The sequence below is a fragment of the Ipomoea nil genome, unplaced genomic scaffold, assembly GCF_001879475.1.
Source record: "Ipomoea nil cultivar Tokyo-kokei standard unplaced genomic scaffold, Asagao_1.1 scaffold3025, whole genome shotgun sequence".
In the NCBI taxonomy this organism is placed as follows: domain Eukaryota; kingdom Viridiplantae; phylum Streptophyta; class Magnoliopsida; order Solanales; family Convolvulaceae; genus Ipomoea; species Ipomoea nil.
In genome coordinates, this window is record NW_017619453.1 from 1,178,135 (window position 1) to 1,196,314 (window position 18,180).

Below are 18,180 nucleotides of genomic sequence, written 5' to 3' on the forward strand. Positions count from 1 at the left end.
CATGGTCAATTGTATGTAGCAGTTTCTAGTAGTAATCCTGATGGTCTTAAAATCTTAATTTGTGGTTAATCTGGAAGTCTTCTAAACACTACTCAAAATGTTTACAAAGAAATTTTTAATAATGTGTAATTATTTTTATTTAGGGAAGATGAATCAATTATATTTTATTAATTTACTATATCTTTAAACTTATCGGTACTATATCTTGAATTTATCAAAGTGTTATATCTTGTCCCCTAATAATATTACCGTGCATCGCACAGGTGCAACTACTAGTACTATATATAAAAACAAAATCCTGACCTTTAACTTCTCGCCCAATTCCTAAAAAATCTCGCTTTCTAATAAAATATATTTTTTTCTACTTTCCTATTCATATTATAATTCTAGGTTAAAATTCATATTTTTGTTGTAATGTTGTTTGTTTGTGCCCGTTGGCCATTAGCTCTAACCGATGAACTTGAACTTTGCAGGAAGAAAGAGATAGACAAAAGTGAAAAGGGGAATGATTTTATTCATCATCCTCACTTACATTGTACATGGGAATATATATAAGATAATCGTAACGGTAAACATAATGAGGACATAAATATGTCCGTTACATAATAATGTCCACTAAGTATATATATTTATAACAATTTTAATATTATAAAATAGTTTTTTTTTAATTTATTTTAATTTTAATTTATTATTAGGGGGGTTTGGGAAAGATTAACCCAAATGTATGTGTTGTTCTAGTTTTTCGCAGTTTGGAGTAAATTGTTGAGTTATTAAATAATATTTTTGGTGTTTTGATAAAAGACAAAATGTTAAAATGGCAAATTTGTTAAAATTTTGGGAAATTTGTCAATAATCAAACAACGCCATTATCTAATAATTATTATGGCATTTAACAAATTTAATTGTATAGGTATTAAAGTTCGTTTGGAAATTAGGAAAATGATTTTTGAAAAATGGGTTATTTTTCTTTTTAATGTTTGGCTGCACAGTAGAAATTGTCAAAAAGAAATATTTATATTATTCCCTTTGTAAATGGGACATCGAAAATGTTTGGAAAGAGGAACTCTTGAGGTCCTAAGAGGAGCAATACTCCTCTTACAAACATAATGGCTTGCCCATCAATGTGGGTACGTATTGAGAAGCCAAAATGCTCTTATTTAAGAAACCTTAGCTTAATGTCTTCTTATTTTAGTTTTTTTTTTTTTTAAAAAAAATTATTTATTTTAATTTTAGTTTATTATTAGGGGGGTTTGGAAAAATTTAAACCAAATGTATATGTGTTGTTTTAATTTTTAGTAGTTTGGATTAATTGTTGAGTTATTAAATAATACTAGTAATTCACCTGAGCGATGCACGGGAAAAAAAATTATGTTATTATAAATATAAAAAAAAATTGAAAAAATAAAAATATTTTAAATTATTTAATATAATTATATTTTTGAGCTTCCATTGGTCAAGTATTTATTATTTTTATAGAATACAAATTACAATTAAAATTTTGTAGGGTTAATATAATCTCTAATTATGTACATATTCAAATAAACTTAGAGAGAATTTAAATAATTACACTGATTTATTCTTAATTGTATTTCATCTATATTATAATTTTCACAATACGAATAATAACTAAGATAATTACATTTACAAAGTAAATTTCAAATTTTGTATGAGTAAATTTAAACTCTAATTGAACACATTTTTTTATATGATTATATAATATATTCTTTATGCACATGTCATTCCATAAACTCAAATGTCATTCTATAAGCCCAAGACTACTTTTTGTGGAGATAATTCAAATGTATTTTTTTTTATTTTAAAAGTCCTAAGTTTAGAAATCCAGAAAAACATTAAGGACTCATACGATATATACATTTATATATATTTAAATTTTTATTTATGGCTCAAATGATTTTTTTTTTTTAACTTTTGAAGTCCAATAATTGACTCACGGCCCGCAGCATTTGTTTTCTTCATCCCTTCTCGCTTCTGCCATTTCTTTGAAGCATTTGAGAGGGAGAAAAATTATATGTAGAGGCTTGCATTAATTGCACTGTTTCAGATATCGAATAGGCTTTCATCGAAAATTTAATTAATATTGTAATCCCAAGAAGCACCATAAATAACAAAAGCATATCAAATAGACTTTCATTGTAAAGCCAGAGATTTAATTAATATTGCATTGTTTCATATTTTCTATTAATCGGAAATCGGAATCCATAGTCATAATATCATAACATTTAATAACTCCATTAATTCAATAAATGAAATCCTTTGTTATGGGCGAGAAAAAAATAGCTATTTTATTTTTCAAATGTTGTGCTTTTTTTTTTTTAATAGTAAAGGATGTTGTGGCTATTTTATATTTTCATATTAATAAAGATAGAGACAATAATTATAATAATAATTACTCACCAAAATAATATAATAATTGTAACATTAATTACATCCCAAATCATATAGCTTTATTATAGTTAAGATTTTTGGTGTTTTGATTAAAGACAAAATGTTAAAAAGGCAAATTTGTTAAAATTTTGGAGAATTTGTCAATAATCAAACAAGGCCATTATCTAATAATTATTATTGCATTTAACAAATAATTGTATAGATATTAAAGTTCGTTTAGAAAGTAGGAAAATGATTTCTAAAAAATGAGTTATTTTTTAGAAAATATTTTTCTTTTTAATATTTGGCTGCACAGCAGAAAATTGTCTAAAAGAAAATTTATATTATTATTATTATGTAATAATGTAATAATAAAATAAAATTACAATAATAATAATATTAATAATCAAAACAAAACTATATACAAAATAAAATAAAAATAAAATAAAATAAAATAAAAAGACAAAGGGGATCCCCTCTGTAAATGATGTGGGATCATTTTGATCCCACATCGAAAATGTTTGGAAAGAGGAGCTCTTGAGGTTCTCTATATATGATGAGCAATGCTCCCCTTCCAAACATAATTGCTTACCCATCAACGTGGGCAAGTATTGAGAAGCCAAAATGCTCTTATTTAAAAAGTCTTAGCTTAATGGCTTCTTATTTTAGTTTTTTTTTTTTTTCAAAAAATATTTTTTCTTTTTAATGTGTGGCTGCACAATAAAAATTTGTCTAAAAGAAAATTTATATTATTATTATTATTATTATTATGTAATAATAAAATAAAAATTACAATAATAATATAATAATAATGAAAACAAAATTATATACAAAATAAAATTAAAATTTAAAAAAAAAAAGAAAAAAAAAAAAGAAAAACAAAAACAAAGGGGAACCACGGGCTTCCCTTTATAAACATCAAAAATATTTAGAAAGAGGAGCTCTTGAGCTCCTTGATCTATATATAAGAGGAGCAATACTCATCTTCCAAACATAATTGCGTGCTTGCCCATCAATGTGGGCAAGTATTGAGAAGGCAAAATGCTCTTATTTAAGAAGTCTTAGTTTAATGGCTTCTTATTTTAGTTAATCCAAAATGCTCTTATTTAAGAAGTCTTAGTTTAATGGCTGCTTATTTTAGTTTTTTTTTTTTTAAATTATGTATTAGGGGTGCGTGTTTGAGAAATATTAACCCAAAATGTATGTGTTGTTTTAGTTTTTAGCAGTTTGGAGCAAATTGTTGAGTTATTAAATAATATTTTTGGTGTTTTGATTAAAGATAAAATGTTAAAATGGTAAATTTGAAAAAAATTTGGCGAATTTGTCAATAATCAAACAAGGCCATTATCTAATAATTATTATGGTATTTAAAAAATTAATTGTATAGATATTAAAGTTCGTTTGGAAAGTAGAAAAATGATTTCTGAAAAATGAGTTATTATTCAGGAAATATTTTTCTTTTCAATGTTTGACTGCATATCAGAAAATTGTCTTTGTGTATTTGAAAAATTGTCTTTGCGTATTTGAGTCATTTTTCAGAAAATGTCTTTGTATATTTGGTTCATTTTTAAGAAAATGAACAGGAAAATGGGTAAAATTGTATACTTAAACATTTTATTTGTTATATATCCAAAAAAAAAAAAAACATTTTTATTGTTTTGTTTATAATATAACAATTTTTATTTTAAATTTCATGCAACATAAGTTTTTGCTATATTTAGTGGTGGTGGGTGATTGGCTGCTCCACTGCTGCAAATGGAAAATGACTTCCTCCAAAAAAAAGGGAAAGTCATTTTTCAGAAAATTCTCCTCTCAAGCCAAACACTGAATACCCATAAAATGATTTATGGAATCTTTTTTCGGGTTTCTAAATGCACCTTTAGTATAATTGACTAATAATTATTATGATAACTAAGCTAATAATCTACTATTCTAATTATTTTATATATATATAAATGGCGGTCAAATTTTTTAATTAAATAAATGGCTCAGATTGATCAGATTTTAATTTTTCCTTAAGATTTTCTAATTTATCCTTAATTAATATGATTATCCGTTAACTTTTTCGTTAAGTATTATCTTTTCCGTTAATTTCTATTACTTCACCGTTAACTTACTCATTGATTTTAATAAGAAAGGTCTTATGTTCGAACCTCATCCCAATCAAAGTTGACATAATTAGTACTCTATTTTACTCTTATTAAATTAAATAATAATTTAGTAGCTACAACAACAAAAATACATATGCATGTCTTTTTTTTATTTATTACAAAGGAAGGGGGACACCCAAACTACTAAGTTGAGGTCTTGGTATCGAATCCTACACACAGCATGTTTGACATATGCATTTCTTTAATTTAGAATGATGTGTCTACAATATAATGTCTTTATTCAAACAAGATTATTCATTATCAATAAACTAAATAAGAGAAATAATTTCATTAGTTATATTGTCTTTATTTTTCTCCAATATAAAAATTCTTTACATTCAAATTCATCAATTGATTATATTCGCTACATTGTCCCTACAATGTCTTTATTAAAAAACTAGTATTTTACGCGCATTGCGCGATTGGGATAATGCCCAATATTTTTTTAAAATAAGTACTTTAAAGTATATCAAGGCAAGATTATATTGGAATTGTTCATACATAGATAATTGAATGTTAAATTTGCGTATTTAAATAGGTAATTCTAAGTTTACAAATGCAAGATAATATAGTCAAGATTAATTATAATTGTCAATAAAATAATTGTATAGGTATGGTTGAAACCAAATACGGGACATAAAGGAGAACAAATAAAAATTAAGGCATAAAATATTAAATATATACTAATATTGAAGAGCTAACTGCTGATTGCCAAATAAGGCATTGCGAGGTAGTTTCTCACTTCAATTTGTTGTGTGATTTGAATACTCTTTTTGTCAATAAATCCCCCAAGTAATTAATATGATCGACTTAATTATATTTTTTTATTTTTTTTATTTTTAAAACAATTATTATTGTTATTATTATTAAACATATGTATACCCTTAGGTCATTTTACATGTTAATCTAAATAGCTAATTTTTTCAAATATCTTTTACCAACCGTTGATATAATTCGCTGGTCAAATCCGCTAATATAATCCTCTAACGCTAACCGCTAACTGCTGATTGTCAAACAAGGACATTGCGAGGTAGTTCTCACTTTAATTTGCTGTGTGATTTGAATACTCTCTTTTTTCAACAAATCCCTCAAGTAGTTAATATGATTGGCTTTATTAATTATATATATTTTTTAATTTTTTCATGGTATTAATAAAATACTTAGTAAATAAATATATAGCACTATTTTGTATTATAACTTTGATATTTAATTAAAAAATAGTGCACAAAAAAAAAAAAAAAGATAATAGACAATGTAGTGAATATAATCAATTGATGAATTTGAATGTAAAGAATTTTTATATTGGAGAAATATAAAGACAATATAACTAATAAAATTCTTTCACTTAATTAATTTATTGATAATGAATAATTTATTTTTTAAATAAAGACACTGTAGGGACAATGTAGCGAATATAATCAATTGATGAATTTGAATGTAAAGAATTTTTATATTGGAGAAAAATAAAGACAAAATAACTAATGAAATTATTTCTCTTTTTTTTTTTTTGAAAGCTACTGGCTCTATTACATTGTAGTATCTGTTCATATACTTTCTCAACCTACTGAAACACAAAGAACCAATAACTCCTCCACTGAAATTATTTCTCTTATTTAATTTAGTGATAATGAATAATTTTTTTTTTTGAATAAAGACATTGTAGACACATAATTCTAAATTAAAGAAATGCGTATATATTATTTTTTGTTGTAACTACTAAATTATTATTTAATTTAATAAGAGTAAAATAGAGTACTAATTATGCCAACTTTGATTGGGATGAGGTTCGAACCTAAGACCCTTCTTACTGAAATCAATGAATAAGTTAACGGTGAACTAACAGAAATTAACGGAAAAAATAATATTTAACGAAAAATTTAACGGATAATCATATTCATTAAGGATAAATTAGGAAATCTTAAGGAAAAATTAAAATCTGCTCAATCTGAGTCATTCATTTGATTAAAAAATTTGACCGCCATTTTTTCTATCCATTATAGGCCTAACTCTCTTGGGCTCTTATTAGTATAGTAGAAATTATTCATTATCAATAAATTAATTAAGAGAAATAATTTTTTTAGTTATATTGTCTTTATTTTTCTCCAATGTAAAAATTATTTACATTCAAATTCATCAATTGATTATATTCACTACATTGTCTATTATCTTTTTTGTGCACTATTTTTTAATTAAATGTCAACGTTATAATACAAAATAATGCTATATATTTATCTACCAAGTATTTTATTAATACCATGAAAAAATTAAAAAAAAAAACATAATTAATAAAGTCAATCATATTAACTACTTGAGCGATTTGTTGACAAAGAAAGTATTCAAATCACACAACAAATTGAAGTGAGAACTACCTCGCAATGTCCCTGTTTAACAATAAGCAGTTAGCGGTTAGCGTTAGCGGATTATATTAGCAGATTTGAGCAGCGAATTATATCAACGGTTGTTAAAAAGATATTTGAAAAAAAATAGTTGTTTAGATTAACATGTAAAATGACCAAAGGGTATACATATATTTAATAATAATAACAATAATAAAAAAAATAATAATAATAATAATAATCATAATCATAATAATAATAATAATAATAATAATAATAATAATAATAATAATAATAATAATAATAATAATAATAATAACAATAATAATAATAATCGTTTTAAAACAATAAAAAAAATATAATTAAACCAATCATATTAACTACTTGAGGATTTATTGATAAAAAGAGTATACAAATCACACAATAAATTAAAGTGGAAAATTATCGCGCAATGTCCTTGTTTGGCATTTAATATTTTATGCCCTAATTTTTATTTGCTCTCCCTTATGTCCCGTATTTGGTTTCAACCATACCTATACAATTATTTTATTGACAATTATAATCAATCTTGAATATATTATCTTGCATTTGTAAATTTAGAATTACCTATTTAAATACGCAAATTCAGCATTCAATTATCTATATATGCATGAACAATTCCAATATAATCTTGCGTGGAGATACTTTAGAGTACTTATTTAAATAAAAAAAAAAACATTGGCCATTATTCCAATCGCGCAATGCGCGAAAAAAACTAGTCTATCTATAATTATTATTAAAAACAAATTCCTTCTTTCATTCTTGCCCAAACACTTCTTCCCAATATTTCAATAATAATATTCTACATCATCAATAGTAAATGCATATTTTAGAAAATAGTAAAGGTATATTAAAAATGAAACGGAAATATTTCAATAATAATATTCTACATCATCAACTCAAAATGGAACAGAAATTATGTAAAAATATCACTACATCTATATTCTAATTGACTAATTGACTGAAAATAGAAAAGAATAATTGTCTGAAAATGAATCTAATATTACTAAATTACTAAAAATATAAAAGAAAATGAATATTAATAATTGACTGCAAATAAAAAAAATGATATAATTGACTAAAAAATGGTCAGATCATTGCATTTTAATTAAAAAAAATGAATAGAAATTAAAAATTGAACGAAAATATTTCAATAATAATATTCTACATCATCAATAGTAAATGCATATTTTAAACAATAGTAAAAGTAAATTAAAAATGGCACAGAAATAATTCAATAATAATATCTACATCATCAATTAAAAATGGAACGAAAATTATGTAAAAATATCACTGCATTTAATATTTTAATTGACTAATTGACTGAAAATAAAAAAGAATAATTGGCTGAAAATGAATCTGATATTACTAATTGACTGAAAATATAAAAGGATCACTAATTGAGTTATATTTTACCATTATATATTTTCACCCGAGTAACCCGTCCTGATGGACCGAAGGTGTTAGCTCTAGACGAGGATGGACAAGATTTTGTTGCCACTACCAATGTCGTCTACAAAGAGGATTCAATAATGTGTAAATATAATCGGTGATATTATGTTCTTTTTTAAATGGAAAAATCGCTATATATCTAGACAAAAAATATATCTTCCACACAAATGAATTAGGATAGCAATTCATTCCTATAACTGAGTTATTAGAGAACGGGCACATTTACCTAATTTAAGAAAATACTAAACAATGATAAATAAAATCTTCAAAGTTATAGCACCGCATGCGTACATCTAGACATTAGATATTAATTTGAGCAATTATTTACACAAATTCAAGCAATTATAACATCAAAATACATAAACGATCCGAACTATATCTTTAATTGCATTATATAATATTTAATGTCCTAATTTAAATAATTATATATCGATTCAAATATTCTTAATATATTACAACAAATCCATTCCGTGCATCGCACGGGTAAAAATACTAGTATAATATGTTAATTGTAGTAGATACATAATTTACTAACTGAAATTATATAATATGTTAATTACTGGTACATAATCAGAATACTATTTTGAACTAGAATCCACAATGCAAGGTGTACCTTTGTGAACTTTGGTTCATGATATAGCAATTGTTAAACACAAGGTTCCAAGTTTGACTCGGGGTGGTCTATTAACTTTCTTGTTTTGAGCTGGTTAGTTATATATCTCATTGTAATCTTTTGTCAATTAGAATTATAAAATGAATTTCATCTAGAAGGTACCTTTCGATAGTAATTGTAAGTGTTTCCGTAAATAAAAAAAATTTACATATTTGTCATTTCATACTCGGTATTTCTTTTCAACATGTATGGTATATAATATTAATTAAACGTGGGTAAAAAATTGATAAATAAATAAACTAACGGGGTTCGATGGCACTAATTGTAACCTCATTATTGGAACCATTTGATCCTCCTTGAGAAGTAGAAACAACAGTGTTGGAATGGTTGCTAGCAACAAATGCTGGCTCTTTGAGTTTTGGAATTGTTGTCGCAAGGTTGCTCAACATGACAACTACATCGGACATTGTTAGTCTATCTGTTGGAATTGGTTGCACACATAAAAGTCCCACTTCAATGCATCTAATAGCCTTAGGAGAGTCGCATGTTTTCTTTATTGCTGGATCGATGAATTCAAGTGTTCGTCCCTCTTTCCAGTTATCCCAGGCCTAATAAAAGAAAAAAAAAAATCATTGTCTTTTTTCTTCAACATAAAGTTTAAAGATCTAAAGCATGAAGTTACCCATCCAAGGAGAGTAATGGAAAGTTCAATCTGACAGAATTCTGAGTTCTTTCGGCCACTAATAATTTCTAACAATAGCACCCCGAAACTGAACACATCAGATTTCTCTGAAAATTGACCATGCATCACATATTCTGGTGGAATGTAGCCACTATACCAAGAAAAAAAAAAGGGTAAATCCTTCAATTTGTTATAAAAATTATAACAATCAATTATAAACTTCCCAAGTTATCAACTAGCTCAAGTATGGATGAAGAGTGAAAATTAAGTGTACTTACTATGTCCCAACCACATGATTCGTATTTGCATGAGTTTGGTCGAATCCAAAAATCCTTGCCATTCCAAAATCTGATATTTTGGGCTTCATTACTTCATCAAGTAAAATATTGCTGGCTTTTAAGTCCCTATGAATGACTTTTAGTCTAGAGTATTTGTGAAGATAAAGTATTCCTTGAGCAATTCCCTCTATTATTTGGAAGCGAGTTTTCCAATCCAAACTTTCTTTCTCAGATGCATCTAAAAGAACCATAGTGACTTTGTTAATAAGAGATTAAAACTACAAACAAAAGAAACATTATGTTTTGTGGTTTACAATACACATGGTTGAAAAAATTGTTGGCGCTTAGGCAACGATTAATCGACGCTTAGGGGATCGACTGCGTATTTTTTATTTTTAAAAAATTTGTTTAAAATTTTTTAATTTATTAAGACTTGATATTTATAAAAGATTTAATACTTTAACAGTTAATACTAAAATATTAAATATTAATAAAAAAACCGTAACAATTTAGGGTTATTTTGCTCAAAACGATGTTGTTTTGAGTGAAATAACCCATTTAGAAAAAGAAAAAGAAAAAGAAAAAAAAAACAATGGCTAATCAGTCGACTAGCCGACCTAGTCGGTGCCTAGGATGCATACTCGGCACTTAGGAGAGTCGGTCAGCCACTTAGACTACCAATTTTGGTAATACGCTAGGCGACCGGTCAACACCTAGTACCTAGGCGCCGATTAATCAGTACCTATGGGAGATTTTTGCAACACCCACAATACATATTACTACGTAACACATTAAATGTACCAAATAAGAATTTGTCCAAGCTTCGTTTCGGCAAGTACTCATAGATTAGTATTTTCTCATCATCTTCAGTGCAACAACCCAACAGGCTAACAAGATTCTTATGTTGTAGTTTTGCAATTAGCTTTAACTCGTTCTTGAACTCCTCCAAACCTTGTGATGATCGTTTAGAAAGCCTTTTGATGGCTACCATTCCAAATTCTGATAAAAATCCCTGAAACAAATTAAAATACTTTAATTATAACCTTCAATTCTACTCCAATTACAAAGGAAATTAGAATTAGTATATATATCAATGTTGCATATGTTAATTAGATGGTTAGTTGAGTATATGGATGAAGAAATATAGAAGAGGAGTAGTCAAGCAGGTAAAAAAAATCACTCTGCCGAGTTGAATGTCAACTCGGCTGAGTTGGACACCGACTTGGTCGAATTAGACATTTGACTCCACCGAGTTAAGCGCACAACTCGTCCAAGTCAGCGCCTAGTCGGCACCTAGGCCGATTCTTACAACACTAAAATATATACACATCCATGTGACTCAATAATCCTCGTGACAGCCACCTTATACACCGGACCAAATCCTCCTTCACCGAGTTTATTTGCTTCATCAAAATTGTTTGTAGCATCAGTTATTCTCTCCAAGCTAAGCTGTAGCAACTCTGTATCACCTTTTCCAACAAGGGATGCCACTGACAGAGAGTTAACCATTGTAGACATTTTAGCTTCCCAATCTGGAATTTGAAAAGTAGGTGAAGCTAGCGAACCAAATTAAAATTAACAGTCTCACTTGATAAGAATGAGATATTCAAAACCAAAAACAGAAACTTCATATATATATAATACCTTTCCTTCTGAAGTATTTTCTTCTGAGGATGTATGTCAAAGCACAAACAAGAATGAATGCAGAGACCAAAGTACTGATTATTACAAGAAGAGCTCTTTTCCTGTGACCTGAATTTCCATCTGCATCAAATTGAAACATCATCAAACTAAAGTCAGTAATCCCTGCAATGTACATCAGAAAAGACAAACATAATAGGGTCAACCCAAGCCAAATTAATCAGACTCTTGACTTGGTGACCACAAGGTTACAACTCGCAGATGGAGCGACCTATTGACTTTCTTTGTTTGAGCGGGTCAGAATGACAACCTAGACTGGTTTACCTCTTCGCAACTCTAGACAGGTATCCAGGGCACATATACCCTCGGGTAGTGACTGCCCTAGGTTGGTCTACTTCTTTGTGACCTTAAGCGGGGTTTATCCCGTGCACTCCTATAGATAGTAGTTGCCCTAGACTGGTTGACCACCTTCTGACTCTAGGCAGAGTTTACCCCGTGCATACTCTCTAGTAGTGACTGAAGGTTTTTCTCGGGATTCGAATAAAAAACAAAAGACAGACATTATGTGTATGTATTACTTGATTTACTTTGGTTGGAGATGTGAACTCGAACGTAGAGATCTTGGCCAAACCCATTAAGACCAGCTGAATAGTTATGAATCAAATCAACCAAGTCCCCAAACCAGTTTATGCAGTTGACTGTAGAATCAGAACTGATATTTGCATAAGCAAAAGCTTTGCAGGAGCAGTTCCTGGAACACTGATCTACACAATCCTTAAAACTCATACTCCCCATTGAACTTGAATGGTCAGGCCATTTCATCAAAGGCAACCTCATAAACATATCATCTTCATCACATCTCAAATCTACTATCCTCTCACATCCTCCTCCATGGATTCCATTATCCCAATCTTTCTGGGATTTGGGTCTGAACCCTTTCAAGCAGCTGCAAACTGGGTGTGAACCATTGTATTCACAGCTCCCAAATGCCCCACAGCGCGCATAGAGTTCGCAGTCGTTAGCGGGCACATGCCACCGGACTAGCCATCTATCGGTTCTCTTCTGGTTCAATTGCGTCTCGACATAGCCATCTGGGGTCAACATGAACCTTACTTCAGAGATGTCAGCGTAGCCATAGCTGAAATAAACTTCATCTTTTTCTGCAGCGAAAGAATAGTATGCGGAATATCCCAGGACAGGGAAGAGTAAGCTCCAGTTAAAACCGTACTGGTACAAGTTGCTCCTGAAATAAGGACTGTTTTCTTTCCAAATGAAGAATTGTGGAGATCCATTAGGATCCATTCCCCAGGAGAATTTCCCTGGCCGGGGATCGTCTTTGCTAGTCCAAGATTTAATGATGTTTCGAGTTCGGTTTTTCGTGTTTACCTTTAGCTTCATCCCCGGCATTAATGTGTCGCAGGCGTGATCAAAGCTCTGCCAAACAGGGCTATCATAATCGCCGTGTTTGAGAATAAGGTTTCCGGTGTTTAGCAGACGGGTCTCCGGGGAGGTTCTTGGAAATCCGGCGCCGGAGACGTTTGTTGACCATATTGTTTCTCCTTTGCCATTGATGATCTGCAAGTTCCCGTCTTGGCCGAGGGTGAAAACTGGGTTGGAATCTTGAGGCAAAGGAGATTCTCTGTTGGCGACCCAAATGACGCTGTTGTTGATGGCGTTATACCATATTCCGAGAAAGGAAGAGGAAGAGTTTCCCGGGGAGAAGAAGCCCAGAGCGAATCTCCCGCCGGCGGAAACTAAGGTCTGGTTTGCAGTAATCGACTCGCCCGGCCGGAGACTGTCTGTGCTCAGTCCACCATTGCAGAAAAAACACAGAAACGCCAACCAAACATGCGATCTCATCAACTTTTTTACAAACGTGGTACGAAACCCATTGCGAAAACAACGGGCATTTTCTACAATGGCAGCCATTGGTGGAGGGAAAAGCTTCGATTCGCTAGGAATTTGTGAGAGAACTGTAAATGATTTGCTGAAAAACTGGGTTGGAGATTACTCATGTTGATTGTGGAATCGGTCTTCCCACGAGTAAGTCATCCATAATGGAGATTTTGCGAGTCAATAATATTTTTTTATTTGGTGGACGACTCTATACAATCAATTAAAGAAAAATTGCATTCTGAAATCTTGACTTAGCCACTGTGGCCTAATTTTGTGGACTTGAGTCAAAATGGAATCTCATGTAATTGTCCCAATCGTTATGCAGTGGAACCGTGTCAACCTTGTACAAGGTGGACACGGTTCTATATTCATAATTTTTGAACTTCATATTCATGATTATTGAACTCTATATTTACAATTACAGAACTCTATGTTCATAATTACTGAATTATATGTTAATATTTATAAAGCTATATATTCATAATTTTTTAACTTCATATTCACAATTATTGAATCTCTATATTCATAATTACAGAACTATATATTCATAATCATGTTCACAACTCTATGTTCATAATTATAGAATTATATGTTCATAATTTTTGAACTATATATTTATAATTATGAACAATTTTGGAACTGTGTCCACCTTGCAAGGTGGACACAGTTCTACGACATAATTTGCCTAATTGTCCTAATTATAAGACTTATTTTCAAATTCAATAAATTTGTAAATTTTGATTCACTGCAAAAATTTACAGTCATTATCAAAATGAAGTCAATCAACTTAGATTGTTTATAATTTAACAAAGTTCAATAAATTGTTTTTTGAGATTCCAATTTAAATCTTCTCTCTTTTTCTCGCATGAAATTTAATGTTGTGATTTTGATGCTTTTGTATGATTTAACATTTCCTCTTCCATTTCCGAACTTCAACTTTCTTCTATTTATTTATTTATTTAAATGTTTCATCGCTCATCGTTACTGGATTTTCGTTTATTAATGTTGAAGATCTTGCGCAGATATACATTCATGTTAGATCTGGTTATGCTTTTTGTGGTGTGATGAACGGTTAATCGAAAAGAGATTTTTGTTAAAATATTTTAGAATTTAGCCGATCTCCGTGTGGAATCTCATATGCCTATATGAATTAAGGCAATTTATATCCTGCACGACGACGCGTGTTGCATTATGCGCCCAGATGCAAAACGGCGTCGTTTCAATTTTTTTTTTTTTTTTGAAATTTTTCGCCCTAGTGTTTGGCAGTTAATTTTTCTTTAAAAAAAGAAACCCCATGTTCAAAAGTGTACATAATGTTATACTAGAATACACATAATTGTATACATGAATGTACATAATTATATAACAAAATATACATACTCCTTTTTAAAAGATAATACACATAATCTAACATAATACATAATAAACATAAACTTTTAACATAATACACATCAACTCTTAACATAATACACAAAAATTTCCTGATTCGGATGTACATAATTGTATAAAAAGAATGTACATAATTGTATAAAAAATGTACATAATTGTATGAACAAATATACATAATCACAGCAACTTCCTACCGCGCCTCCCAAAACGACACAGTGCTACTCGTGCCGTGGTGTAGGGTATAACGATTGATGAATTAATGTTCAATTGTTAAAATCTTATGTCCACTCACTACGCCTGAACTTAATTACATCTTAAATCAAAATATTAGTATTAGAACTATATTATTAGTATTTCACTAAACTCTATTTTGTGTTTATATATTGTACTCTCAGACTTTGGTATTCAATACAATACAATCTATATTCTCATCTAGTATCAGTTATCCGGGTTTTCTCTCATGGAAACCTTCGGTGTTAATGATGACGGCTCTGTTCTTGGATCTTCTGAACAGATCGTTACCGAGGTTCCTCCGATGCCCACTGGTAATAGCCTTTCTTTGGCTCATCACTTCGTCTCCATGAAGTTAACCTCCCGGAATTATCTATTCTAGAGGACGCAGATGCTTCCGTTCCTCGATGGCCAAGGACTCCTTGGTTTTATTGACGGCACTGTGCCGTTCCCGACGACTTCACTGGCGACTTCTTCGAGTCGCTGGCGGCGGCTTCGGATCTCTCGGCGCGGCAGATCTCGTGGTGACGGCATGACAAGGGAATATTGTCCATGCTTATCTCGTCCTTGTCCGAGGAAACCCTCCGTTTCACCGTCGGCCGTGGCACTTCCCGGCAGCTTTGGCAGGTTATCGAGCAAACCCTCGACTCGTCGACTCGGTCTCGAGCTTTACGGCTGCTCGGTGAACTGCAAGGGTTACGTCAAGGTGATTCTTCCATCTGGGACTACCTTGGCCGTGCACAGATGTTGATTGATGAGTTAGCCCTTGCTGGTCGTCAGGTCGAGTTAGACGATCAAAACTTATACGTTTTTCGTGGCCTACGACCTGAGTTTCGTCCGTTGGTGGCGACATTGGCTCGGGGTGCACCTGTTCCGCTAACGGAGGTAGCGGACTTTTTAGTGTCACAGGAATGGATCTGCTCCGACGATGGTGTCCCTCTTGGTGCACCGGCCGCAATGGCAGTCAGCCATGGTGGTCACGGCGGCCGTGGTGGTGGTTCGCAACCACGAGGTAGTGGAGGTCGCGGCAGGGTAACCGCAGACGTGGTCGGGGGCGGTCTGGTTCGGGCCCTCGGTGTCAGATTTGCAACTAGCAGGGTCATATCGATGTTGCTTGTTGGCAGCGATTTACGCCTTCCTCGGATCCTCAGGCCTATGTGGTGGTTTCTGGTGGCGATGATACTCTGGATGACCCTCATCAGTGGTTCCCTGACACTGGTGCGACGAATCATGCCACTCCTGACTCTTCCTTACTGACGTCTGCGACAGGTTATGATGGTTCGGAGATGCTCCGAGTCGGCAGTGGTACATGTTTGCCCATTGTTAATGTTGGTTCCACTTCGTTAGCTACTGATTCTAGGTCTTTTAGGATGAGTGATGTCTTGCATGTTCCTGGTTTATCTGCCTCGTTATTGTCTGTTCAGCGTTTTGCTAAAGATAATAATGTTTTCTTTGAGTTTCACCCTTCGTGTTTCTTTATGAAGGATATTTTAACTAGGAAAGTTCTATTTAAGGGGTAGGCTTTTGGGGGTCTCTATGCTTGGCCTACTTCGCGTCCAGCTCTGGCTGCTTTTGTTGCTGCGCGGACTTCTTTCGTTTGGCACATGCGGTTTGGGCATCCTCACTGCAAGAGTATTACGTCGGATTTTAGAATCTTCGTATGTTGGTACCTTTAATAATAGTGACCTACCCAATATTTGTTCATCTTGTCAATTGGGGAAGTCGTTTCGTTTTTCTTTATCTCGTGTCGAGACTACTAGTACGCAACTTTTGGAATTAATATATTCTGATATTTGGGACCCTGCGCCATTAATTTTTGCGAATGGTTTCAAATATTTTGTGTTGTTTGTGGATGACTATACACGTTACATGTGGTATTATCCTATGCGTGTAAAATTTGAGTTTTATGGCATTTTTGATAAGTTTCAGTCACTTGTTGAGCGTTCTTTCTCTCGCAAAATTCTTTCTTTTCAGTTTGATTTAGGGGGAGAGTATAAAAAGTTTGGCTCCACTCTCGCTTCTCTAGGTATTCGCCACAGGCAATCCTGTGCGTATACTCATAAGCAAAATGGGAGGGTGGAACCGCAAGCATCGCCATGTTGTTGAAACGGATCTACCTTTAATGGCTCAAACGTCTGTCCCATCTCATTTCTGGGATTATGCGTTTGAGACTGCAGTATACTTGATTAATAAAATGCCTACTCGTGTCTTGTCTGATAAGTCTCCACATTTTCTTTTACCTCGGTCTCCTCCGTCTTATTCTTATCTACGGGTTTTTTGGGTGTTTGTGCTTTCCAAACTTGCGTCCCTATAATTGCAACAAATTGCAGTTTCGGTCTTCTTCCTATGTCTTTCTTGGATATCCTCTAGTCTTTTCATGGCTATCGTTGTTTGGACACTAACACTAACAAGATTTTATTCTGTCGTCATGTGCGATTCGATGAGACTGTCTTTCCTTTTGTTGCTCGTGTTGATTCGCATGTTGCCACACCGAACCCAGAAGCGTGGGCCGTTGCGCCCGTTTTTGCTGGAGATGATGTAGTCCGATCGGTTGTCGAGCCCACCGCCGAGCCTCCTGCTGTGCCGGAGACGTTCTTTGACCATATTATTTCTCTTTTGCCGTTGATGATCTGCAAGTTTCCGTCGTGGCCGGAGATGAAAACGGGGTTGGAATCTTGAGGCAAAGGAGATTCTCTATTGGCGACCCAAATTACGCTGTTGTTGATGGCGTTATACCATATTCCGAGAAAGGAAGAGGAAGAGTTTCCCGGGGAGAAGAAGGCCAGAGCGAATCTCCCGCCGGCGGAAACTAAGGTCTGGTTTGCAGTAATCGACTCGCCGGCCGGAGACTGTCTGGGCTCACTCCACCATTGCAGAAAAAACACAGAAACGCCAACCAAACATGTGACCTCATCATCAACTTTACAAACCCATTGGGAAAACAACGGGCATTGTCTACAATTGCAGCCATTGGAGGGAAAAGCTAAGCTTTGCTAGGAATTTGTGAGAGAACTGTAAATGATTTGCTGAAAAACTTGTGAATGGGTTGGAGATTACTCATGTTGATTGTGGAATCGGTCTTCCCACC

The 18,180-nt window shown here is 32.2% G+C and overlaps 2 protein-coding genes across 2 annotated transcripts; one reads left to right on the top strand and one right to left on the bottom strand.

Annotated features, from left to right (window-relative positions):
- Positions 1 to 9,220: 9,220 nt before the first annotated feature.
- LOC109163419 (G-type lectin S-receptor-like serine/threonine-protein kinase At4g27290) lies at positions 9,221 to 13,505 on the bottom strand. Its single transcript, XM_019312163.1, has 7 exons — positions 12,155 to 13,505; positions 11,580 to 11,699; positions 11,298 to 11,467; positions 10,737 to 10,947; positions 9,936 to 10,173; positions 9,658 to 9,808; positions 9,221 to 9,583 (listed from the first exon to the last, which is right to left on the bottom strand). The coding sequence occupies exons 1-7, from the start codon at positions 13,503 to 13,505 to the stop codon at positions 9,275 to 9,277; spliced, it is 2,550 nt and encodes an 849-aa protein (XP_019167708.1). The 3' UTR covers positions 9,221 to 9,274.
- A 2,139-nt stretch (positions 13,506 to 15,644) lies between these two features.
- Positions 15,645 to 16,612, top strand: LOC109163420. The gene is made up of 2 exons (XM_019312164.1): positions 15,645 to 16,124; positions 16,217 to 16,612. The coding sequence occupies exons 1-2, from the start codon at positions 15,645 to 15,647 to the stop codon at positions 16,610 to 16,612; spliced, it is 876 nt and encodes a 291-aa protein (XP_019167709.1).
- The last annotated feature ends 1,568 nt before the right edge of the window (positions 16,613 to 18,180 follow it).